Genomic DNA, 22,187 nt, shown 5'->3' on the forward strand with positions numbered 1-22,187 from the left:
ATCAAATCAGATGGGACCAGGGGCGAATCTCCAGCATTATTATTGAGGGGGGGGGGGGCAAGAGGGGTCCATATATTGATATTCAAAGGGCATGGGATGTATAATATTTATTATACACAGTATTGTGGGGGGGGAGAGACCACCCCATTACCACCCCCAAACAGCGCCCCTGGATGGGACGGTAAAATTCTCTTAGATTTGGATTATGCACATAATTTGAGTGTCTTTGGTAAAAGAATTAGCGAAATGAATGAATTTTTATGGTTTGGAGGGAGGAGGATGTGAGACTAGGCTTAAAATTCTAAGAAACTCAAGTTAACGGGAAAATTGATCAGGTGAATGTGCCTAGATGACATTATTCAAGACGATGGATGCAGTAAAGATGTAAAAAGTAGATTATCTGAGTGACAGTGTGCTTTTCTCAAAGTAGAAATGAGTTTGGAGGAATAGGAAAATGGGTCTTCAAGCTAATTTTAGGATTTCGGAGGCCACAGAAACGGCAGTCGCCAAGTATGACCCTGAAACGTGTTGACTTTACAAGGTTGATGAAGATATGCAATATTTTTTCAAGAGGATTTGTCTAAAGAACATTTTAGGAAAGTACTCGCTTGACTGCAAACAGTAAGGTACATGAAAATATAGTTCTATCGCACTTCTAGGGCTATAATGAAAAAAAAGATTAAGATGGCTAGGCCATGATTTAGGGATGAAGAATGATAGATTGCCCAAACATCTTGCTAGGGCCACCCATCTGCGGAGAATCAGGTGACCCCCAAATATTCTAAGAAAAGATTCCAAGGAAATTTGGACTTCTAAAGTGGGAACAAAGAGTGAAGTTTCGAACAGATTGGAGTGGAAAGGAATGGTGCAAGCACCTCTGTTGACTTCAAGTGGCTTGGTACTTGATTTTCAGAATTACTTCTAAAAAATGTGAAAATTTTGTCAGATCACTAACACGATCTGCATCTTCTTAAGTTGTTCGGCACCATATGCTTTTAGCTTATTTTTTGCCGATTTTCCGTTCATACTTCTATTTTTTTATTTTGCGCTTGCTATTATTAAAAGCTGCTTTGCGGCACACGGATGACTGTGAAAGTTCCGCTGTAACCAATTTGAGCAATCAGACTTCATATTCATTGTCATTCCTACTTAAAAATTCTCAGTTAATTTCCAAGGCCTATTCAGTTTTAATTAATAAGTAATGTTCCCTTTGAAAACGAACTAAAAAGAAATGCCTATCTCTTGGTATCATTATTCAAGTGGCGTCAAGTCATGAATATCTAGGAGGACGATGGAAAGTGGATGCCAACAGAGGTGGAAGCACCTCTGTTGGCTTCAAGCAGCTTGGTGCCTGATTTGCAGGATTACTTCTCAAAAATGCTAAAATTTTAATGACGAGTATGATTTTGCTATTCGTTATTTTAACGAATTTTAACGAATTCAAATTTGGTAGATTTTCACATTATCCTTTGTCTGAAATTCGTTTCTAATGTTGTCCGAAAGGCGAGCGCATCAAGGTGCCTGACAATGAGTAAATACTAGTAGTAGTGAATAGTTTATACTTTGATGTCACACACCTTTGTGCTTCCTAGATATTACCATTTCAAATTGGTGAATGTAGTCATTTTTACAGCGGTACTGTCATGAAGAGACAAATTTTGAAGTTTTAAGAAATTTAAGAGACATATACATAAATGCAACATCAAACATCATCCTCGACTGATAAGACCCAAAGCGCCTTCATTGAGCCTTTAAAAGATTATCTTTGAAGAAAAAATTACCTAATTATTAATAAACTAAATGTCATATAATAAAAGAGAAGTAATTCTAGTGTATAAAATGAAATAATTCAAATTAGAATACAATTGGTATTTTCTAGTTTTCAGCTTGTGTATTTTGACCTCAATGACGTAATCATTATGTCCACAAGTTTGTCTAAGTCATACTCATGATCCCAACCCCATTCCGTTCGTGCTTCATTATCATCAAAAACTTGTGGCCAACTGTCAGCTGAAACAAGAAAAAAAATTCAGTTAGATCTTTACACAGCGGTTAGCAGCTTTGCCTGCAGAGATTCGATGTAAACCGTGTTACAAACATGGTTCAATGCAAATCCTGATTTAGCGCAAAAGGTAGGTAAATTTTGGTTCGATTGAAAAGCCAGCTAACTCCTAATTCAATTTGAAAAATAAACCAAGTCCATACTTCGGGCAAAAACGAGTTGACTAGGGGAGTCTTACTAGCGTATCGAGAAATATTGAAATTCTTGAGATTTCGCTCCCCTTCTCCCCTCCTATGGGCCTAACGTTCATTACTGAATTTATATAAGAATAGCAGGTTTGGGATAGGTCAAAAACCTAAGACTTTGTTGCATGCTGACCAATGGTCTGCTTTGCGCAGGTACCGATCTACTGATTCACTGCCTTCGGCCGGGAGTACAATGCGTTGTTGGGGGCAAATTACCCTACTCTTCCCAGGTTTCCCCTCAAAATTTCTCCAGATATCCATTTAGAGCTAGGTCGACTCAATCTGAGCTTACAGAGTTACACCATTGAACCCCGATTCCAAACAAAATAACCAGCGACATAAAAACTCGAACCCTTATTCTCAGGATTTCAAGTCCAGTGCGCTAACCACTCGCATGCGTGAGGTGTAGGTTATTTGTAGTTCTAGTGAAAGGACTCGACTCTATGAAGGCAAAGATCAAAAAATTTTGATTCTAACAATAAAGAAAAAAAATATTTTCATTTATAACATAATGTTATTTTAAATTTTTTTTGTTGTTTGTTTTTTTTTGTTTTTTTTTTTTTTTTTGACAAAAAATTGACAAATATGTTGGATTGGACCTAGACAGTTCTTCTTGTAGAATCTGAGCGTGGTGACTACAAATTGTTTCATCTCCCAAAATATTTGAGACCCCCCCCCACCCCTGCTTTGCTTTGTTAGGCTATTGTAAGACTTTGTAAGGCTATTGGCCGGTGCTCCTATTATGCAATAAATTTTCTTTTGAGAGTTTCTTCTGTTTTTTAGGCTAGCCAATATATATATATATACATATATATATATATATATATATATATTATATATTATATATATTATATATATATATATTATATATATTATATATTATATATATTATATATATATATATATATATTTATTATATTTATATATATATATATATATATATATATATATATATATATATATATATATATATATATATATATATATATATATATATATATATATATATATATATATATATATATATATATATATATATATATATATATATATATATATATATATATATATATATATATATATATATATATATATATATATATATATATATATATATATATATATATATATATATATATATATATATATGAATAGTTAATAGGGTTTTGCATACAAACATTTAATAGGTTTTATTAAATGGTGATGGACTGTCAACTTAGTTTAAGATGAATGCCCTGTTTTGTCTGACTACAGAAGGGTGGGGGGGGGAGAGTGGATTGAGTCGAAACTTTTAGAGTTTTTGGAAGGAAAGAAAAGTTAAAATTGTGTTATTCGGGAAGAAGCAAAAGTAATTCTATAGTTCTAATAAAAGAGCATAAAGTAAGGTTTATTATTTCTATCCCGTTAGTCCAACAGGCTCTAGGGCTAGTAAGAAATAAAATAAACAAAATTAATATATTACCAGCATAATACAGGGTATTCATAAAGTCTGGATACATACGAATTTTAAAGATCTTAAAGATTTGTTTGAAGATTAGATTAAAAAACAAGTTTTTTTCAGCTGAGAGTAAGTAGCAACATTAAAACGAATATAAATTATTCTATATATAAAAGGGGTAGCCCCCTCCTAGTTTCTTAATACTTTTAGAAATGCTTCGTATTGTTCTATTGTTGTTATTCTTATTGTTTCTTTGTTTCTTATTCTTACTGTTTGTTATTGCTTATATTGTTTCTTATGTTTCATATTGTTTCTTATTCTTATTGTTCTAATTGAACGGCCCTTGTGTGTCAGGAATCATTCTTAGGGAATTGAGACGAAAATCAAACTTTGACGTAGAGATCAAGGTATTGAATAGGGGGCAAGCCCCCTCTTAGACGTAACGATTTCTTGGCGTTTTAATGTTGTTCCTTACTTTCAGTTGAAAAAACTTTTATTGCCAATTTAGTTTCTGATCGTTTTTTAAATAATGACAGGAAATCTAGCTCCTCTCCATGGACAGTTACGGGCCCCCACGGAAAATCCCTCCATGGACCAGTCCTCCCGCATAAAAAAACCCCCCCCCCCCCAGAAAAATTTACACCGGACAACTCCCTTCTCGCTGAATTTTCCCACCAGAAAATTTCTTGCGGAGGATTCTGTCTGAAAAGTTATTTTTAGGACTTGAAAGTTTTTTCAAAAAAGTTTTTTTCAGAAAGTATTTTTTAGTTATTTTTTCATTTGAAAAATGCCTTAATTTCTGATATTTTTAAATTTTAGTAAAGTCGCTCACCTCAGTTACCCCTTGTCCCTTAATTTCCCCCCCCCCAGCGGAAAGTTACTTCCTTAAAAGCTTCCCCATGGAGAATTTCTTACGCGGTTAATTCCCTCATGGTGAATTTCTTGTTTGGAAACCCCCCCCCCCCCACACATGGACCTTCTAGACAATTCCAACCCGATGAAACTTTGCCCCAGAACATTAGACAGTAAGAGAAATAAAAAGAACTTCGTATAGGAATTCTTGGAATTCCCCCAGTTTAAAATTTTCATTGGAAAGTTTAACCCCCGTTAACTTCCCTCGCCACTCAAGAGTGCCAACTCAATTCTTTCTTCTTTAGAACAGAGCCATCATTCAATCTGGGAAAGAAAATAACATAGATAAATAAAATAAATAAATAAAATATCAAAATTTGTGTATGTATCCAGACTTGTGGATACCCTGCAGCATTAAGGGTGGAGGAAGGAAACGAGGCTTTGGACTGTAGACTGATGTTTCGTCAAGAAAATAAATCATAGCTATCTATCATAGCATAGCGTCCGGTTTTATCTTGGGTCAAATGATATTGCTAAAAATTAAAAGAAAATCCTGTAAAAAAAAAAAGTATGCTAAGAAACTCTGCCTCATCGAAAATAGAGAGAGAGAGAGAGAGAGAGAGAGAGAGAGAGATAGATATATAGATAGACATATATAGATAGGTAGAGATGGACATATACAGTTATAGAGAGTGAGATAGAGATAGAGCTATAGATAGATAGACATAGAGATAGATATAGATAGATATATAGAGATAGAGATAGAGAAAGAGAGAACAACAGAACAAAAACAAAAATTTCTAACTGAAAAAAAAAATTTTAATTAAAAAAAATGTATATAATGTTTTACTTTCCAGTGACAATCTGGATCACGGGTGCCCAACCGACGGCCGGCAAACCATGTAAAGCCCGTCTTCGAACTTTTTCCGGCCCTTGATACTCATCTCACTTTTACGAAACATTATGGCTAAAGTAGTGGAAACTAATATACTATTAAAAGATATCAGTTTTGCTTCCACGCATTCAAAAATTAACTGATAAAATTATGAGAAAATTAATTTCGATTTTAAATACTTTTGGAAACATTACAACCAAAATAAAATTTTCAAACACTTAAGTCTTAAAAGAGAATTTTTCCGATTTGAGAAATCTTACGCAAAAAAAATTGTTAGCATTTTTTCACATATGAGCAAACACAAAACACGCTCAAACATAATGAACGCTAGTCTGAAGAAGGCTAGACAGACAGAGCGTTTTTTAAGCTAAAAAGAATCGTATCTATTGAATGCTGACATATTTCGCGCCAGCCATTCAACTACGATTTCCTTCTAGATTAACGCTCAGGTTACGCTGACTTGTTCAAAATTAAAAGATTGTCTCCAAAATACATTTTATTCCAGGATTATGGTGTCATTTCCTAATGAGAGTTAAGCTAATGTTATGGATATTTACTATAATGTGGAGTCACTTACTATAGAGATTTGAACTACTTGGCATTGTCCTATCAATCATCAACTGATAATAATCCCTGTTCTTTCCTATGTTGTGATCAAAATAAGAATATTTAAACTAACAACAGACAGTCTATGTACTTTACATATCCCATTTCATCTTAATAGTGCTTTCGGTGATTTGAAGTCAGAGAAAATTCAATAAGAGCCTTAATTTTGGTTTTGCAAATGACGGCATGTACTATGTTAGTACATCATCTTATAATTTCACTTGACATAATATATGTCATCATATAAGCACTTTCTTATATTATGTTATGAATATCATAAATATTATTATTAAGTTTCCAACGCACCAGTTAGTTCTGTAATATAATGTATGTTGGAAGGCCAAAAACAAAAATTTGCAGTTGCAGTTCCCATAAATAATGAGTCCTTGGAACCAATACCTGAACTATCAAACGTTATTAGATGTGAAAATCGACACTCTGGGCCATCAAGTGAAACAACACCAATACGGGCCACTAAAGCAAACGCCATTGCTAAATTGTATGAATCAATCAAAATTCAAGAAATTGTCAACTATGAAAATGAAGAGCAAAGACACGCGTTTAGAAGACTTGTGACGCCGAGCTTGTGAGCAAGTCAAAATTAAAATGAAAAGCAAAGACACGCGCGGTTAGAAGACATGCCACACTGACCATGTGAGCGAATGACAGAAAATCAACCTGGACAGCGAGAATCAGGACGTGTCAAAATTGAAAATAATAACGATGATGATTAGGTTTTTGATTTTCAAATATATAAGGTCATCAATGCCTACCATACCTTTGTTAAGAATAACAAAGTTTCGGCGACATGTATTTCATAATGACGAAACATAACGAAACGAACCAAACAAATTTAAAATGATAGCGATGAGGATTGGGTTTTGGATTTTACATGGATAAGGTCATCAAAGCCTACCATACCTTTGAAAATCAAAAATAATACTAGATAAATCATCTGAAGAAAAAGAAGCGTTTTCCCCATCACCTGAAAAATTAAAAGAAACAAAGGTTCGGTGGTATGTCTTTAATGATAACAACAGACAAGAATAGGCAAAATTTAACGATTAAATAAAACAAAACTTAATTTTAAAACGGCCCCAATTATCATGTCGGGTCATGGTATCCTAAATTAAATTAATAAATGTATAAATGTTTCTTTTTTTAAAAGCCAAGCGACAGTGAGAATCTATATATAGAAGCCTGCCACGTGCCGAGTGCCGGTGATTACTCTATTTTGACAAGGGATTACAACAATTCAAAAACCTTAAAAAAGAAAACAAAAATTCTGAAGCTTAGTACCGTACATATCGTTGTTAGAAATCGGACTTGCTTCAATAATCAAAGATCTTTGTCAAGACTTCAGTATGGAAAGACACTAAATTGAGTAAACAGCAAAAACCGGTCAATTAAAAAATGTTTGTATATATTTTAAAAATTGATTACAACAATTCAGAAACCAGATACTAGAACACCAAAAGTTGGAAGCTAATTATAAATAGTTGTTCGAAATTGGTCTTTCTTTTATAATAAAATATCTTTGACTATATTTAAGTCTTAAAATACATTAAAATTATAAAACATAAAAATATGGTAAATTTAAAAATTTTTTTTAATATAACATTTTAAAAGAAAATAATTAACATTTTGAAACGAAACAACTTGATCTGTGGTTAGAAGACAAGCGACAGTAGGAATCCATTTAAAGAAGCCTGATGCGTGCCGATTGCCCGAGCCCAGCAGCTGGTAATTTAAAAAAATATTTGTATATATTTTAACAATGTATTTCAACAATTCAAAAACCTGAACTTAAAAAAGAAAACCATAAGATTGAAATTTTTTATATATATTTTTTATAAATCGTACTATATTTAATATTTAAATATATTTTACCAACACTATTAATTAAAAAAAATAAATTTTTTTAAAAGTTTCTTCGATCATAATAAAAGCGACAATGAGAATAAAATCCATATATATCAGCCTGCCGGGTGGCGAGTTAAAATCAAAACTAACATATTTTAATGCTTTTGTATATCTGCTGATGACGATCACTGTATATATGGTTGAAACATCCAGACTTTTGTATCTGTTATCACTGTCTAATAAATGGACTTATCCCTACTTGAATACTTATTTGTTCCTAATGTTTTCTTCATATGTAAAAATGAGCATAGTACTTAATGAGCTTTACTACCTATTTTTTGTCTTTCTTCTGGCTTTTAAGTAACCTTCAAAGAATGTATGTGACTCCGAATACTTTCCACTATTTCTTATGGAGTAAATCTAATAGATGTCACATTATAAGTCCTCTGAGGCAAAACTGATGAATACAAAGCCATAAATTCACCCATCGAGGTAATTGTGTCAGTTATATACATCATTGGCAAACGTGTATCCTTGCGAAGATAACAGACGTGATGGCGTGTCGTTAGAGCGTCGTGGACTATCTGAACAGCATAGTCTGTAATATTTTAGAATATTTATTAGAAGAAAAACACTAAATAATGCAGTTTTGTCAATTTAGGAGGGAGACAGGGGGCGTGTAATCCCTCTAATTTTTTTGTCCCCCATATATTTTGAAAACTCAATGTATTTTGGGTTGGAGGTATATTTTAATTAAAAAAATTACTCCTTTTCACCATTTGTCCCCCCCCTATATTTTGAAAAATCTATTTTCCATCGTCCTCCTAGATTTTCATGAATTGACGCCACTTGAATAATAATACCAAGAGAGTGGCATTTCTTTTTAGTTAGTTTTAAAATGTATCATTAATTATTACTTAAAACAGAATAGGCATTGGAAATTAACTGAGAATTTTGAAGTAGGAATGACAGTGAAAATGAAGTCTGATTGCTCAAATTGGTTAAAGCGGAACTTTCACAGCCCTCCATGTGCCTCAAAGCAGCTTTTATCAATATCACGCGAAAAATAAAAAAATAGAAGTATGAACGGAAAATCGGCAAAAAATAATTTAAAAGCATATGGTACCGAACAACTTAAGAAGGTGCAGATCATGTTAGTGATCTGACAAAAAGTTCTCCTCTCAGTACATATTCCGTTTCAAAATATGCTGAGCCTGAAAGCCTGAGCCTTATGTACCGTTTTCGAAACAAAAACGGAAACAAGTTATTTTAAAAACACTAGGGATTATTGTCGGTTTTTATATCTTTTTTAAGAAAACTGTGGTTTAATTACCTAGTAATTGTAAAACACGACCTGGGATAGCGTTATGGAGAAAGGAGATCTGAATGAAGGATTTGAAATTTTTCACAGTACATTTACAACACTATATGAGGCATGTTGTTTTAAAGAAAAAATAAAGAAACACGGAAGAAAAAACGCATCAATTTGCCCGTGGGTTACAGAAAGTTTACTCAGGTGCATGAATAAAAAGAATAATCTTTGGGCGGAATACCGTAATCTACCAAATGTAGCTAGCTTGCAGAGTTATGAAATTTATAAGAAATGCCTAAGGTCAGTTCTTACAAAAGCTAAAAGGGGTTAATTTAATCCCAGGCTAGCCGAAAGTGGGAAGGATGGACGGAAAGTATGGAAGACAGTCAATTCAGTGTTACGACCGAATAACCAAAATCCTGAACTACCATCCAAAATTACGGTTGATGTAAAAACCTTTACTGAACCAGCACAAGTTGCAAAAGCTAGTTGGACATTCTTAACCAAAATTGGAAATTAAACGGCTAACACAGTGCTACCCCCCAGAACCTCCTCAGGGGACTGGTTGGGCCCCGCGGGTGTCAAGTCGATGGCACTCAGTCCTATAACTTTGGCGGACCTTTCGATGATTTCCTAACGCTTGAGAGGAGCATCTGCCTCTGATGTAGACCTCGTACATACTAAATTGTTGAAAGCAGTATTGCCGTCCGTACTACAACCTTTAACACATTTGGTAAATCTCTCCTAGGAGACGGGCGTGTTTCCATCACTTCTCAAGAAGGCAAGAATAGTTCCCCTCCACAAAGGTGGCCCTCAGGACGACCCATCTAACTTTCGACCCATCTAACTTTCGACCCATCTCTATTCTTTCGGTGTTTTCCAAAGTGTTTGAAAAACCTATGAAGAACCCACTTTACTCTTCTCTGGAAGCTCAGGGAGTCCTTAACCAACGCCAATGGGGATTCAGACCCGGAAACTCGACAGAAGATGATCTGGCACCACGAAGCCTAGTCATTATTAAAGTACGTGACCTGGGACGTGTGCCAGCTGCTATTGTGCTTGACAAAAAAAAAGCGTTTGACAGTTTTGATCATGGGATTCTATTATTATGTAAAATATAGCACATTCGAGTTAGAGGAGAGGCTCTACGATGGTTACTGTCTTGCCTGAGTAGTCTGCGTTTATAGAGGAAATGACCAACTGAATGACACTGTTGCCAACTTTAGTTTGCCGCAAGGCTCAATCTTAGTCCCACTGTTATTCCTGGTTCATGTGAATAACCTAAGTCGAGTTCTGAACCCTAACACCCGGACTTCACGTTGCTGCAAGTACTGTTGCGACCCAGAATTTTCTATCACCGATAATGAATCGGATGAACTTGTGACGTTCGTGGATGACAATACAATGGCCTCCTGTGACACCAACATGTAAGCGCTCCAGAGTAAGCTTGAGGTCAACTTCGAAGAAACTTACATTTGGATGGATGCCAATTGATTCGTAATAAATGTTGACAAATCTTGCGTTCTTTTTTTCTCAAGGATTGGAACTCTTTCCCCAGAAGTATCAGGGCAAACGGCGTCTCGAGGGACGATTAGACGACTGAAATCGGTCAATGCCAGGTCCCTAGGTGGACGCCTTGACAAAAACTTGTACTTCGCACATCACCTCCGCGCGGTAGAGCTCAAGCTCTCAAGTAATCTTGGGAGTATCAGGAAATTGAAACACCCTTTCTCTCAAAAAACCCTTCGTCTACTTTTTAATGGACTCATCAAGCCTCATCTATAGTATTGTGCGTCAATTTGGCAGTCAACATTCACATCCCACGTGAAAAGGCTTGATTCAATCCACAAACATGAACTGAAAATAATCGTAAATATGGACGATTTTCTTTCCCGTGAATCACTTTATAATTTATCGTGCTCAGTTATCGTTTTCAAATTTTTCTCCGGAGTGCTTCCATCACCATTCCACAGTCTAGTCCAGTTGATATCTGAACAGCATCCTAGGAACACGAGATCTGCCTCAACCCTTAGGGTGAGACGAACACCGACAGTACGGTCGGATATTTCTCCGGATGTGGAGTGCGAGAAAGTGTGTAACATGCGTCCACACGTGCTGTGAGTTCGTAGCTCCAGTGTTTCTTTTAAAAAAATTTTTAAAATATATATTATTTAATGAAAATAAATATATTTTATTAATAATTTAGTTTTTTTTTTAATTATTGTCAGTTTTATCTCGGGGTTTTTTTTTTTTTTATTTATTTTTTTTTATTTTATATTTTTAATGTATCTTTTCGGTTTGTGAGGAAGGGGGGAATATCTGATATATTCAAGTTTATTGTTGATGAAGGTTGTTGTGTTGAGGAGTAAATAGAGAGTCGGAAAGCGTGATTATGAGGACTCGTTATTTTTTTAATTGACTCCACTTAAGTTTTTTGAATAGATTTGTTTATTTATTTATATTTTTTTTAATTAAAAAAGATTGAATCTTGAAAGATAATATAAATCAACAAACTTAATTTACATAAATTTATTCACTGTTGACAAAAGTATTTCTTCAAAATTAGCTTGTATAAAAGATGGGGGGCTTCACCCTCCTAAGTCATCTGTTGTTTCGTAAACACAAAGCGTGACATTTTCTTATTATGCAATTTAGTGTCCATGCTCTCTATGCTCCCTTATTACAACTAAACTGTCATTAAACAATTTGAGTTACTAGTTAATAAAATAATTTTTAAATAATGTTTATTAATAAATAAAATAGAAGAAGGTTTATTTTTGTATCATTTTAATTTTCTCCCCCTTCTTGGCTCGTACTCCACGTACCTCTCAGTGTGAATTATTTTTTTTTTTTTCTTTTAACAATTTTTTTTTACCAGTGAAATAATTTAAAACAATTAATTTTTAAAAAACAAAATTAAATTTTAAAAAAAAAGAAAAAAAAATAAATAATTTTTTAATAATTTATATCTACGGCTTTATATTTCCCAAATCATTTGACGGGAAATACAAAGGCAACTATATTAGTCCAATTTGATAAATAGCAAACCATATTCATTAACACATTTCATAATTAATTTATGATACAATTAAGAATTTAGCTGATAGTATCACACTAAGCATAGAATTTGAAAAATCCAGGGGCCATGCAATTAATCTCTAAGTACACCAGATACACGAAAATATGCAGGCACCAAGGCAGGGCTGTGGTAATGGGCATAGAATTAGGCACAACGTAGACACGAGGGAGTAGTAGGGGCGTATGAGGTAAAGCAAGTCACACTCGGGGTATAAAAAAGTCGTGTACATATAGGATATAGAGTTTGCGGCTCTTTGCAATAAATGGAGGTATAAAGCAGAGTACCTGTAGTTCCGCCTCCTGGATTTGTGTCGTAGCTGATAACTCCTGGAAATCTTAAGCAGCGGAAATCGAGCCAGTATCTGTGATGAAAGTATTCGCCTAGAAGTTCTGCGTGTACCTAAACAGCAATAAAATTAAATCAATATTAGCATGGGATGTGAAAAAAGCAAATTCTGTAAGTTAAGTTTCTATATATTCTGCTCAGCTTTAAAACATCACCGAGTATTTTTGTCAACGGCAGGAGGGGGGAGGGTTACAATTTTGTTTTTGAATAGGGGGTGGAAAATTATATTTTTTCTTTTTTTTGAATATAAAGTCATAAAAAAGTAATTTTTCTTTTTATATACCCAAAAATTTTATTTTGCACTTGAAATACAAAAAAAAAAATTTAACCTCCCCCCTCTAAATTTTAGTAATTTCAAGCCCCGGCTCTCTAGACTCATATCTTTAACTGGGGGAAATGTGGGGAGAAGGTCCGGGTTGGTTGCTCCTTATGTTTCTACACTACCACCAAGATTTAAAAAAACACCTGTTTGGGGTCAAGCAATTAAATATTTATTTTTGGGTTTTTTAATGTAAAAAAATATAAACTGGGCCCCCCGTGCTACGCAATATTGGACGGAGGGGGGGGGGTACAAAAAAAACTTGAAAAATAACTAACCCACGATTTTTGTTCAGCATTTGTTATAACTTTGGAACCTACGTCCCCCAGGGTACGGCGGGGCGATTAATAAAAATAAATCCTTCCGTTTTGTTCGAGTCTAATTTAATGTGAGTAGGTCAAAAGCTTATTGACAAGATTACGATTTATAGCTATATAAGTGTTTTCTTATCAGTTGAAATTACATTTTTAAAAATTATGGAAAAAGTTATATAAAAGTATTTACATAAGTTATGATGTTCAAAATTCTTTCTTTCAGGCCACTTGTGGCCTACGTCTATTTATGAAATTTCGCTTTTACAGAAAAAAGTGTTTAATGTTGATATAGTTGCAAGAACATTTACCGAAGGGGCATGAACACTATAAATTGCATACAAAATATCATATTTTAATTTTTACAGTGTTAAATCAACAGTATATTTACACTGGTTTAGTCATCTCGGTGGGGAAGTCCTACCATAGTGCATTAATTTTTTTTTTCATTTTGACAAAAAATGGATTTTCTGTCAAATTTGCAGTTAGGTCTGAGGGCTTCTTAGCGAGTCCTTCCCGGGTCGGTGGCGGTTTGGATTTGTTTTTTATATAACTAATTTTTTACTTTGTTTTCTAATATATTAATAATTTCTCTCCACTCCAATTTTTTTATAGTTCTAACAGTTTATATAAAAAAATTTTTTTATTAAAAGAAAAAAAGTAACAATTTTCTCAAAATTTTATTAAAATAAATTATAGTTTTAATCTTTGAATACAGAGGTGATCGGGTCCTGCACTATATTTAACAATACTAATTTTACAATTAACAACTCACTGAAGGACCAAGCCATTTATGGCCAACACATCTGTGTACAATCCCTGTACACACAACTCTGTTCACAGCGTTACTCTTTATCCACACCCCTGAAAATCATTGATGAATCTTAAATCAAAATTTAGTTATTAACATGCCTTGAGAAGTATAGAACCCGTCTATCCGAGTATGGACGGCTTCAGTCCGTCCAATCTCGGTAGTTATTTCGTAAAACACTCTGCCTCATGGTCAGACACTAGGCAGGACGGTCAATGCCTTGACGGTGACTGACATTAGCAGTATATAATCCCATTTGTCCTTACTGCTCTCAGGGGCACCACCAGTAGGTTGTCACCAGTTCTCTCTCCCCTCACTCAAGGTATACACTCCCACCCCCACACTAACACTCCCTCAATGACCAGTGGTATTTAACTATAACTACTGAATTGTGTAATCACTTATATGACCTTGGAAACTCAGAAAAGTGTTTTGGGCCTATGAACAGTGATATTTGTCGTGGGAGTCCTTGGAGATTCTGTCCATAAAGCAACAAGTGTAGATGGCACAAACTGTAGTAATCCAATCTGTCTTGACATCTCCATGATTTTGTGGACACATCAAGACAAAAATACGTGTTATTGTGTTTTTGTGAAGAAAAATATTTTTTCAATGTTTAATTTGTGAATAACAAGGATGTGTTACGTAACTCAATTATCATTAATCATCATTAATTAGTTGGTATCATATTTAGAATAAAACTTACAAAATTAGTAAATTTTCAACATAAAGTCTTTAAAAAAGACCCATAACTGGTGATAAAATTTGCATACACAAATTTCTTATAACTAAAAATTTTTCTCTTTTTTTCAATGAGTATACCAAAAACACCCATTTTTCGGTTAAGAAATCGAAAAAGGGAATTTTCAAAATCTAGGGGATAGGTCAAAATATCTGCGAAAAGGAAAAATCACCTATTAAAAAAGCACCTAAAAGCACCTATAAGGAAATAACCATAACGTCATATGGTTATTTCATGATTTCTTATTATTGAATGATGTTTGATTGTTATGAGTGTCGGTCAATTTGTTTGTTGTTTCTTGTTTGTAGACATAATTTCAACAACAATTAATGGATAATCGACTCTAACGGGACAGGATCAAGTGTCTCTGAATTAACAATAATAATAGATAAATAAAATACAAAAGAAAAATGATAATAACAAATCCAGTCTCCATCACTCTTCAATACTCAATACTCAACTCCCCTCCCCTTCCCCACCCTGCCCTCCCAACCCCACCTTAGCCCCTGCCCACCCTTGCCGTCCCAGCCCACCCTTACCTCTCCAGCTCTTCATCCTCCCTTACTCAACCTACCAGCCATAATAAAATTTAACAAATTAGGGTACTAATAAGTGTCTGATCTAAGTTCCAAAAAAACGATCACCAAGCTTGAAAATGCCAAGTCTCGCCATACGCTAGATGGCGTTGATTTGTTTTGTTTCAACACTAGCGTCAGTTTCTACTCTAATAAGTTGCCCATAATCTTTGTTCCAGACCGTAAAATCGAAAAGAGAAAGAGAATCTTACTTGAGCATTGAAAACCATATGCACTCCTTGATAAGCGATATTCTTTGAATGTTCTCCAAGGAAATCTAGAATGTGTTCAACCTGTGCCTCATATGGCAGTCCTCTGAGCCGTATACAATCTTTTCTTGTTCCAGATGTGATAGCTTGCTGTGGCAGAATTGGTACAGGTGGTAGATGTGTAATTAATGGTGTTTGTTGCTCATATGTCTTGGGATCCATTGACCGGTTAAGGGCTCCTAACACGCACCCGTGATCTTTCTTCTGGCAAAAAATGCGAAATTCCACATTTTTGTAGATAGGAGCTTGAAACCTCTACAGTTGGGTTCTCTGATACGCTGAATATGATGGTCTGATTGTCATTAAGATTCTATAATTTTTAGGGGGTCTGTCCCCCTTCTTTCGGAAGTCAGCCACATTTTCTCAGGTGCGTAACTTTTGATGGGTAGGACTAAACTTGATGAAACTTATGGGTGTATCCCATTTGAGCGCTTTCCCATTTGAGCGCCATGGCGCGCAAATGGGAATTTCCTATTTGCGCGCCGTATTTTAATTAGTTCAGTTGTGTCCCATTTGAGCGCCAGATAATATTTTGCGTTTCCTCTTCATGTTGAAAATCGCTCTTCTCTTATCCAAGTCCGAAATTGAACTGAACTGAGCTAACAATCTTGCACCCTCTTATAACATTTACTTCGAGCGCCCATTAATCCTAATTTACGATGCAAGGTCAGGTGACCTAATTGCGTAAGCGATTGCACAACCGTTTATTAATCCTAATTTACGATGCAAGGTCAGGTGACCTAATTGCGTAAGCGATTGCACAACCGTTTACCCACAAAATGCAATAGGATTTAGTGTGGGAGCATATTTTTTTACCCTCTTATAACAAGTATTTAATGATGCCAGGAACAATATTTCTGGTTAGTATTAATAAGTCAGTTTGACAATGAAGAGCTCCAAGAATAAACAACTGCTAGAACACGACGGTTTCGTCTACAGATTCGATAAGCCGATTTCTGGAGGAAGAAAGAAGAGCTGGAGATGCATGAAGAAGGGATGTCTCGGGCGGTTACACACTGATTCCAGCGACGGCTCACCAGTTTCAGTTGGTACGCACGACCACAGCGCTGATCCTCTGCAGACCCAACAGTACAAATTCCGGTCAGACCTTCGAAGCGAGTCAGCCCGTACTACTCGTCCGATTCCCGCTATCTACGACGGCCAGGTCGCAAGTGCTGCTGCCAGTGGGCTGAGTGCTTTGCCTCAGTTACCCTATAAGCACGTGAAGTCGTCCATGTACAGATCACGAAACAAGCTGATACCACCACTGCCCGCTGATACTATATCCGTACCGACGCCCTTGCCCCAGGCTTTCAGTGAGACGTCTGCAAACCAGAGATTCCTCCTCTTTCAGCTTCAAAATAACGCTGCGATTTGCTTTGCAACCGACGAGTCGTTAAGTCTGCTTGAACGAAGCCCGGAATGGTATATGGACGGCACCTTCGACTCAGCTCCTTCCCCATTCGGCCAGTTGTTCACCGTTCACGTTTTCTTCGGCGACAAGCAACTTCCCGCTGTCTTCGTGCTCATGGAGAGCAAGTCTGCGCAGCTTTACAACGACGTCTTCAGCGAGCTGATCCTACAGGCTGCGATGAAAGGAGTGACACTTCGCCCGACGACCGTCGTCTCTGATTTTGACACCGGTCTGCTGACATCCGTGAAGCAAGTTTTTCCGGCCGCCAAGCACCGTGGGTGTTACTTCCACTTTTGCCAAGCAGTAATCAGAAACTTGGGGCGTCACTCAGTCCGTGAGCTCTACATGACCGATGCAGACTTCAACCTCTACGTTCGAAAGCTTCTGGCTCTGGCGTTCCTACCTCCAGCGATCGTCAGAATCAATTCTGGTCCAATCATTTCTCACATCGTTCGTACCTGGCCTTCGGCTCGTCCGTTTGTCACTTACTTCAGCCGTCAGTGGTTCGACCAATGTCCTCCTCATTTCTGGTCAGTCTACGGCATCCAGCGAAGGACAAACAACGACCTCGAATCATGGCACATGCGGTTTAACCGAAGAGTCGGTCGCTACCACCCGAACTTGTGGCAGTTTATCTCTTTCCTGAAGGAAGAACACGCAGTCGTCGATTCTGCAAGGACACAGCTACTCCTGGGTAATGTCATCCATCGGACGAACAAGAAGTATGCATGGCTGAACGAACGACTCGAAAAGCTGTCGACGGAGTACAGGGCTGGAACTCGAACAGCAGACGAGCTTCTCTTGGGTGTCGCACATAACATTTCGCCGGATGTGTGATATTAGCAGTTTTTGTTTGTATTTTTACCAATATATTAATTTGAATTATCCGTTTTTGGCACGATTTTTGGGTGATTTCGTTCCATTTCTAAACGATCGTTGTGAAATAACTCTAAAAAAAGAGCCGAATATTTCGACTTGACCAGCAAGCCTTCTTCAGCGGCAATCAGTTCTTACCCTATGAACGTGCGTAAAATCTTCACTTATATTCTTCACAAGCTTAACAAACGTTTAGCTTCTTAACTCTCAGTACAGAGTTATTTCACAACCATTGACCCAATAAAATCCTCAGTTTTGTTCGTTGTCTTCGTGGCAATAAATATTTCTACAGGTCAATGTGGCAGAAAACCACGCTTCATCCACCGCAAAATCACAATTTTGGGTTTGGCGCTCAAATGGTACTCCGTGGCGCTCAAATGGGAACAAAATTCCGTGGCGCTCAAATGGAACAAAATTCCGTGGCGCTCAAATGGGAAAGCGCTCAAATGGGAACACCCCTGTGTGTTTATTTGTTTTTTTGTGTTTTTTTTCCCAGGGGTGATCGTATCGACCCAGTGGTCCTAGAATATCGTGGGAGGGCTCATTGGAAGGGAAATCAAAATTTCTATTGCCCTTTTTAAGTGACAAAAAAATGGAGGGCGACTAGGCCCCCTCCCATACTCACTTTTTTTTCCAAAGTCATCCGATCAAAATGTTGAGATAGCCATTTTGTTCAGCATGTTCGAAAATATTATAAGTATGTCTTTTAGGATGACTTAATCCCCCACCGCGCCCGGAGTGTTTGATTAAAGTTATTAAATTTACACCCTTTTACAAGTGAGGAGGGGGTCTTGGGACGCATACAGCCTATGCAAGGAGCTTGGGGTAGGGGGCGTGGGGGGTGAGTTGGAGGGGCGGGGTAATGAGCTTTACATGAATGAATTGGTAATTGGTGAAGGGAAATTGTTATGAAGGGGACACCGGACGTCCCAGCAATATTTAAAAAAAGATCAGAAATTAAATATAAAAAACCAGTTTTTCAACTGCAACAGCAGCAACCTCAACACTTAAAACGAACATAACATAGTACAGATATGATTGGGGTCACCCTCTAGTCAAAAACTCGTTCTTTAAGCCAAAGATTATTTAGTACTTTCATAAGAGCTATTTATTCTAATGACATGCCTGTGTGATTAAGTTTTCATTTTTAAATAAGTGGAACAAAATTCTAACGTTAGATAGAAGAGTAAGGTATTAACTAGGGTCAGAAAACAATATTATAATTATTTAAAATATCTTAATATAGAATGTAGATACTTCATTTAATTATTTATTTAATTATATTTATCACTAATAAAAAATTTCTTAAATAAAATTTAACAAGTTTCTAGAAAGCAATGTAACTCACCAAATAAAAGTAAATTTGTATGCCCATTTTGTTTTTATTATTCATGTACGGTGAGACACGATCAAAACCTTCATTTTTTAACAATCGTTCAAACATAAATAAAGAAAACAAGTTTTTTTTAACTGAAAGTAAGGAGCGACATTAAAACTTAAAACGAACAGAAAGTGGTCCGTATATGACCAAGGCGGTCCCCTTCACACCGCTTCTCTATTTACAATAACTTTTTAATTTATAAAAAATCTTTTTTTTTCACACTTATTTTTTTTAAATGTTTCATATTAAAATTTTAAAAGTTATACTTAATTTATGAAAAAAAAATCCGGTTTTATTTTAATATATAATAAAAAAAATATATAAGTTAGAATGTTCTCGACTGTGATAAACAACATAATCATGTCCTTACATTGTGTTTAAAATTGTGTTTATAGCGGATATAAATTGTATTTATAGGGGATTGTTTTGATGGTGAGACAAGGGAGTTGGTCTAAAATTTTCAAGGAGTGGGGATGGGGGAAGCAGACACCAAAAGAGTAGTGGTTGTTTGGTGACAGTTTAGGTGGATTAGTACACCAAACTACGACTCGAATTGTAAGAGGACGAACTTGCAATCAATAAAAATCCTGAGGATATCATAGATTTAAAAATATTAAGAACTATATTTAAGGCTTCCCAGATGCACAAGACGTACCTACACACAGTGGCATTACTCTAATCAATAAATTTTATTTTATATATATCTGAAATACAGTAGGCTACGATTGGTGATATTTAATCGTGTCTAATCTATAATGAGGGGGGGGGGGGTAAGTCCGTGTTGAGGTGGGGTAGTGCAAAATCCAAAAACATAAAAATTTTATTGTAAAAATGATTAAAATTAATGATGAGTAAGGACAAGTTTGAAATATTTAGGGGGAGTATTAATTAATAAAAATTTTTATATATAAAGCTAAGATGTTATAGTCACATATCTACAAGCACACACTTGGAAAAGACATTGCATTTAATCCTCAGACCCGCCATGAAACCTGTGTGATGTGGTAAATACTGCTAGGAACTTAGTGTTCAGCACTCTTAAATGGTAATATTTTTCTTTTTCTTTTTATATGAAGAACTTAATTTTATTTTAAAAATTGTGTTAATTTTATTTATTTTTAATAAAATTATATTGTAGTGTCTGTTATAGATAAATCAGTTCGTGTTAAATAAATATAAATAAATCTCGACGCGGCTCAATAGTAACAAAAACTATAAAAATTGAATATTAATATCAATATATATATCTAAAGAATTGTAGTATCATGTTTATTTTAAATATGTAATTTCTTTTAAGTTTAGTGTTACTCATCAAAGCTACAAGCCTGAGAAAATTTGACTTAATTTCAAAAATAGGGTAAACTACTCCTAAAGTACAAAATTCACAATTTAAATTAAACAACTAGCTTCAACGTTTTAGATAATTATATTGTAGAGGTTTCAAGCTCATATCTGTAAAAATGTGGAATCTTTTATTTTTTTTCATAAGAAAGATCACGGCTTAATAGTCGGTTTTTTTTTCTTCCCATGGACGATAGTATATATAAATATTAACTAAAATGTTTTACTAAGGCTAAATTTAAAAAAAATTAAAAGTTTAAGTGCCTTTTTTTAAGTGCAATTAAACACAAATACTGGGGGGAAACTAGGTCTCCTCCCACTCTCTTTTTATTCACAAAATAATCCGATCAAAATTTTAAAATAGCCATTTTCTTCAATAAGGTTGAAATGCACAATAACTATGAATTTGGAGATAATATGATCACTACCGCCCCTGGGACAGGTTTTTAAGATATAACATTTGCCCAGTGTTTAAGTCGAGGGTAGGTGCTTGGTACATATGCAGACATTGGTCGTGTCGGAGGGAGAGGGGAATTGTCCGCTAGGAGATTCTCGACGGGGAAAAATTTCCCATGGCGAAGAAGTTTCCTAAGATTGAACATTTCAAATGAAATCGTTACTCGGGGACTTTGCAGAACTCCTATACTAGATTATTGTTCTGTCGTGATTTCTTTTGAAAGAGTCAATTGTAATAGGGTAGATGTGTAGGAAAATTATCCGGTGTAAATTTTCACCGTGATTAAATTTTCTGGAGTCTAGAGCAGTAGTTTTCAGACAACATTGCGACAGATCCGTCCTCGGACTGTCTACCATCTTGATGGTCCTTCGTAATGTTTAAATTTTTTTACCCAAAATACGAGGCGTTTTCACTTGAAGAAATTTTAAAAGGCCATTAGTTTGTTGTCGTAAGGCTACGTACTTACTTTTGACTCCTAAATCAATTATCCTGATTTTTATGCTTGACTTTTGTGTTTTCAGCAAAGCGCTAGTTAACATATCTTCAATCCTGAAGGGGGGGGGGAACAAAAGCTAATTTTTGGCCACAATTTATCAAAATCAGGAATTTTAGTAAGTCTTTCGAGCCAGTCACAGAGGGAATTCATATACAATTAAAAAAAATAAAAATAAAATATTATTAAAAAAAAGGGGTTAAATAGAAATATAACAAAGAAATAAAATAAAGATTTTCATTTTTTTATTTAACTCACGTGCTTTAACTGTCATACACAGTATTTAATATTCTACAAACATAATCACTGATTTTAATACACAATGAGCTCTATTAAAATGCATGTCATAAAAGTCGTTCTCAGACCCATTCCAAACTAAACAAGAATTTGAGCATAATCCAGACCAAGTGCTGAACATATTGAATAAGCCCTGCAGCAATTACAAAAAGAACTTCGTCAATTAGGAAAATGACAGCGCCAATTAATGAACTTTTAAGCTTAGTCATGGTTGCCATAGTCGGACCACTGCCCAAATTTTGGCAAGAGCTTCGAATCTTCCTT

General features: G+C 35.4%; 1 protein-coding gene and 1 pseudogene across 1 annotated transcript; one reads left to right on the forward strand and one right to left on the reverse strand.

The window, feature by feature from the left end:
• Positions 1 to 1,828: 1,828 nt before the first annotated feature.
• On the reverse strand, positions 1,829 to 15,826 carry LOC148943990 (L-threonine 3-dehydrogenase, mitochondrial-like; annotated as a pseudogene).
• Positions 15,827 to 17,093: 1,267 nt separating this feature from the next.
• LOC148943991 (uncharacterized) lies at positions 17,094 to 17,915 on the forward strand. Its single transcript, XM_089101317.1, has one exon. It carries the CDS (start codon positions 17,094 to 17,096, stop codon positions 17,913 to 17,915), a length of 822 nt encoding a protein of 273 aa, XP_088957443.1.
• Positions 17,916 to 22,187: the final 4,272 nt, after the last annotated feature.

Source organism: Artemia sp. Qi Xiang Cuo, chromosome 15 (assembly GCF_049724085.1).
Source record: "Artemia sp. Qi Xiang Cuo chromosome 15, ASM4972408v1, whole genome shotgun sequence".
Classification (NCBI taxonomy): Eukaryota; Metazoa; Arthropoda; class Branchiopoda; order Anostraca; family Artemiidae; genus Artemia; species Artemia sp. Qi Xiang Cuo.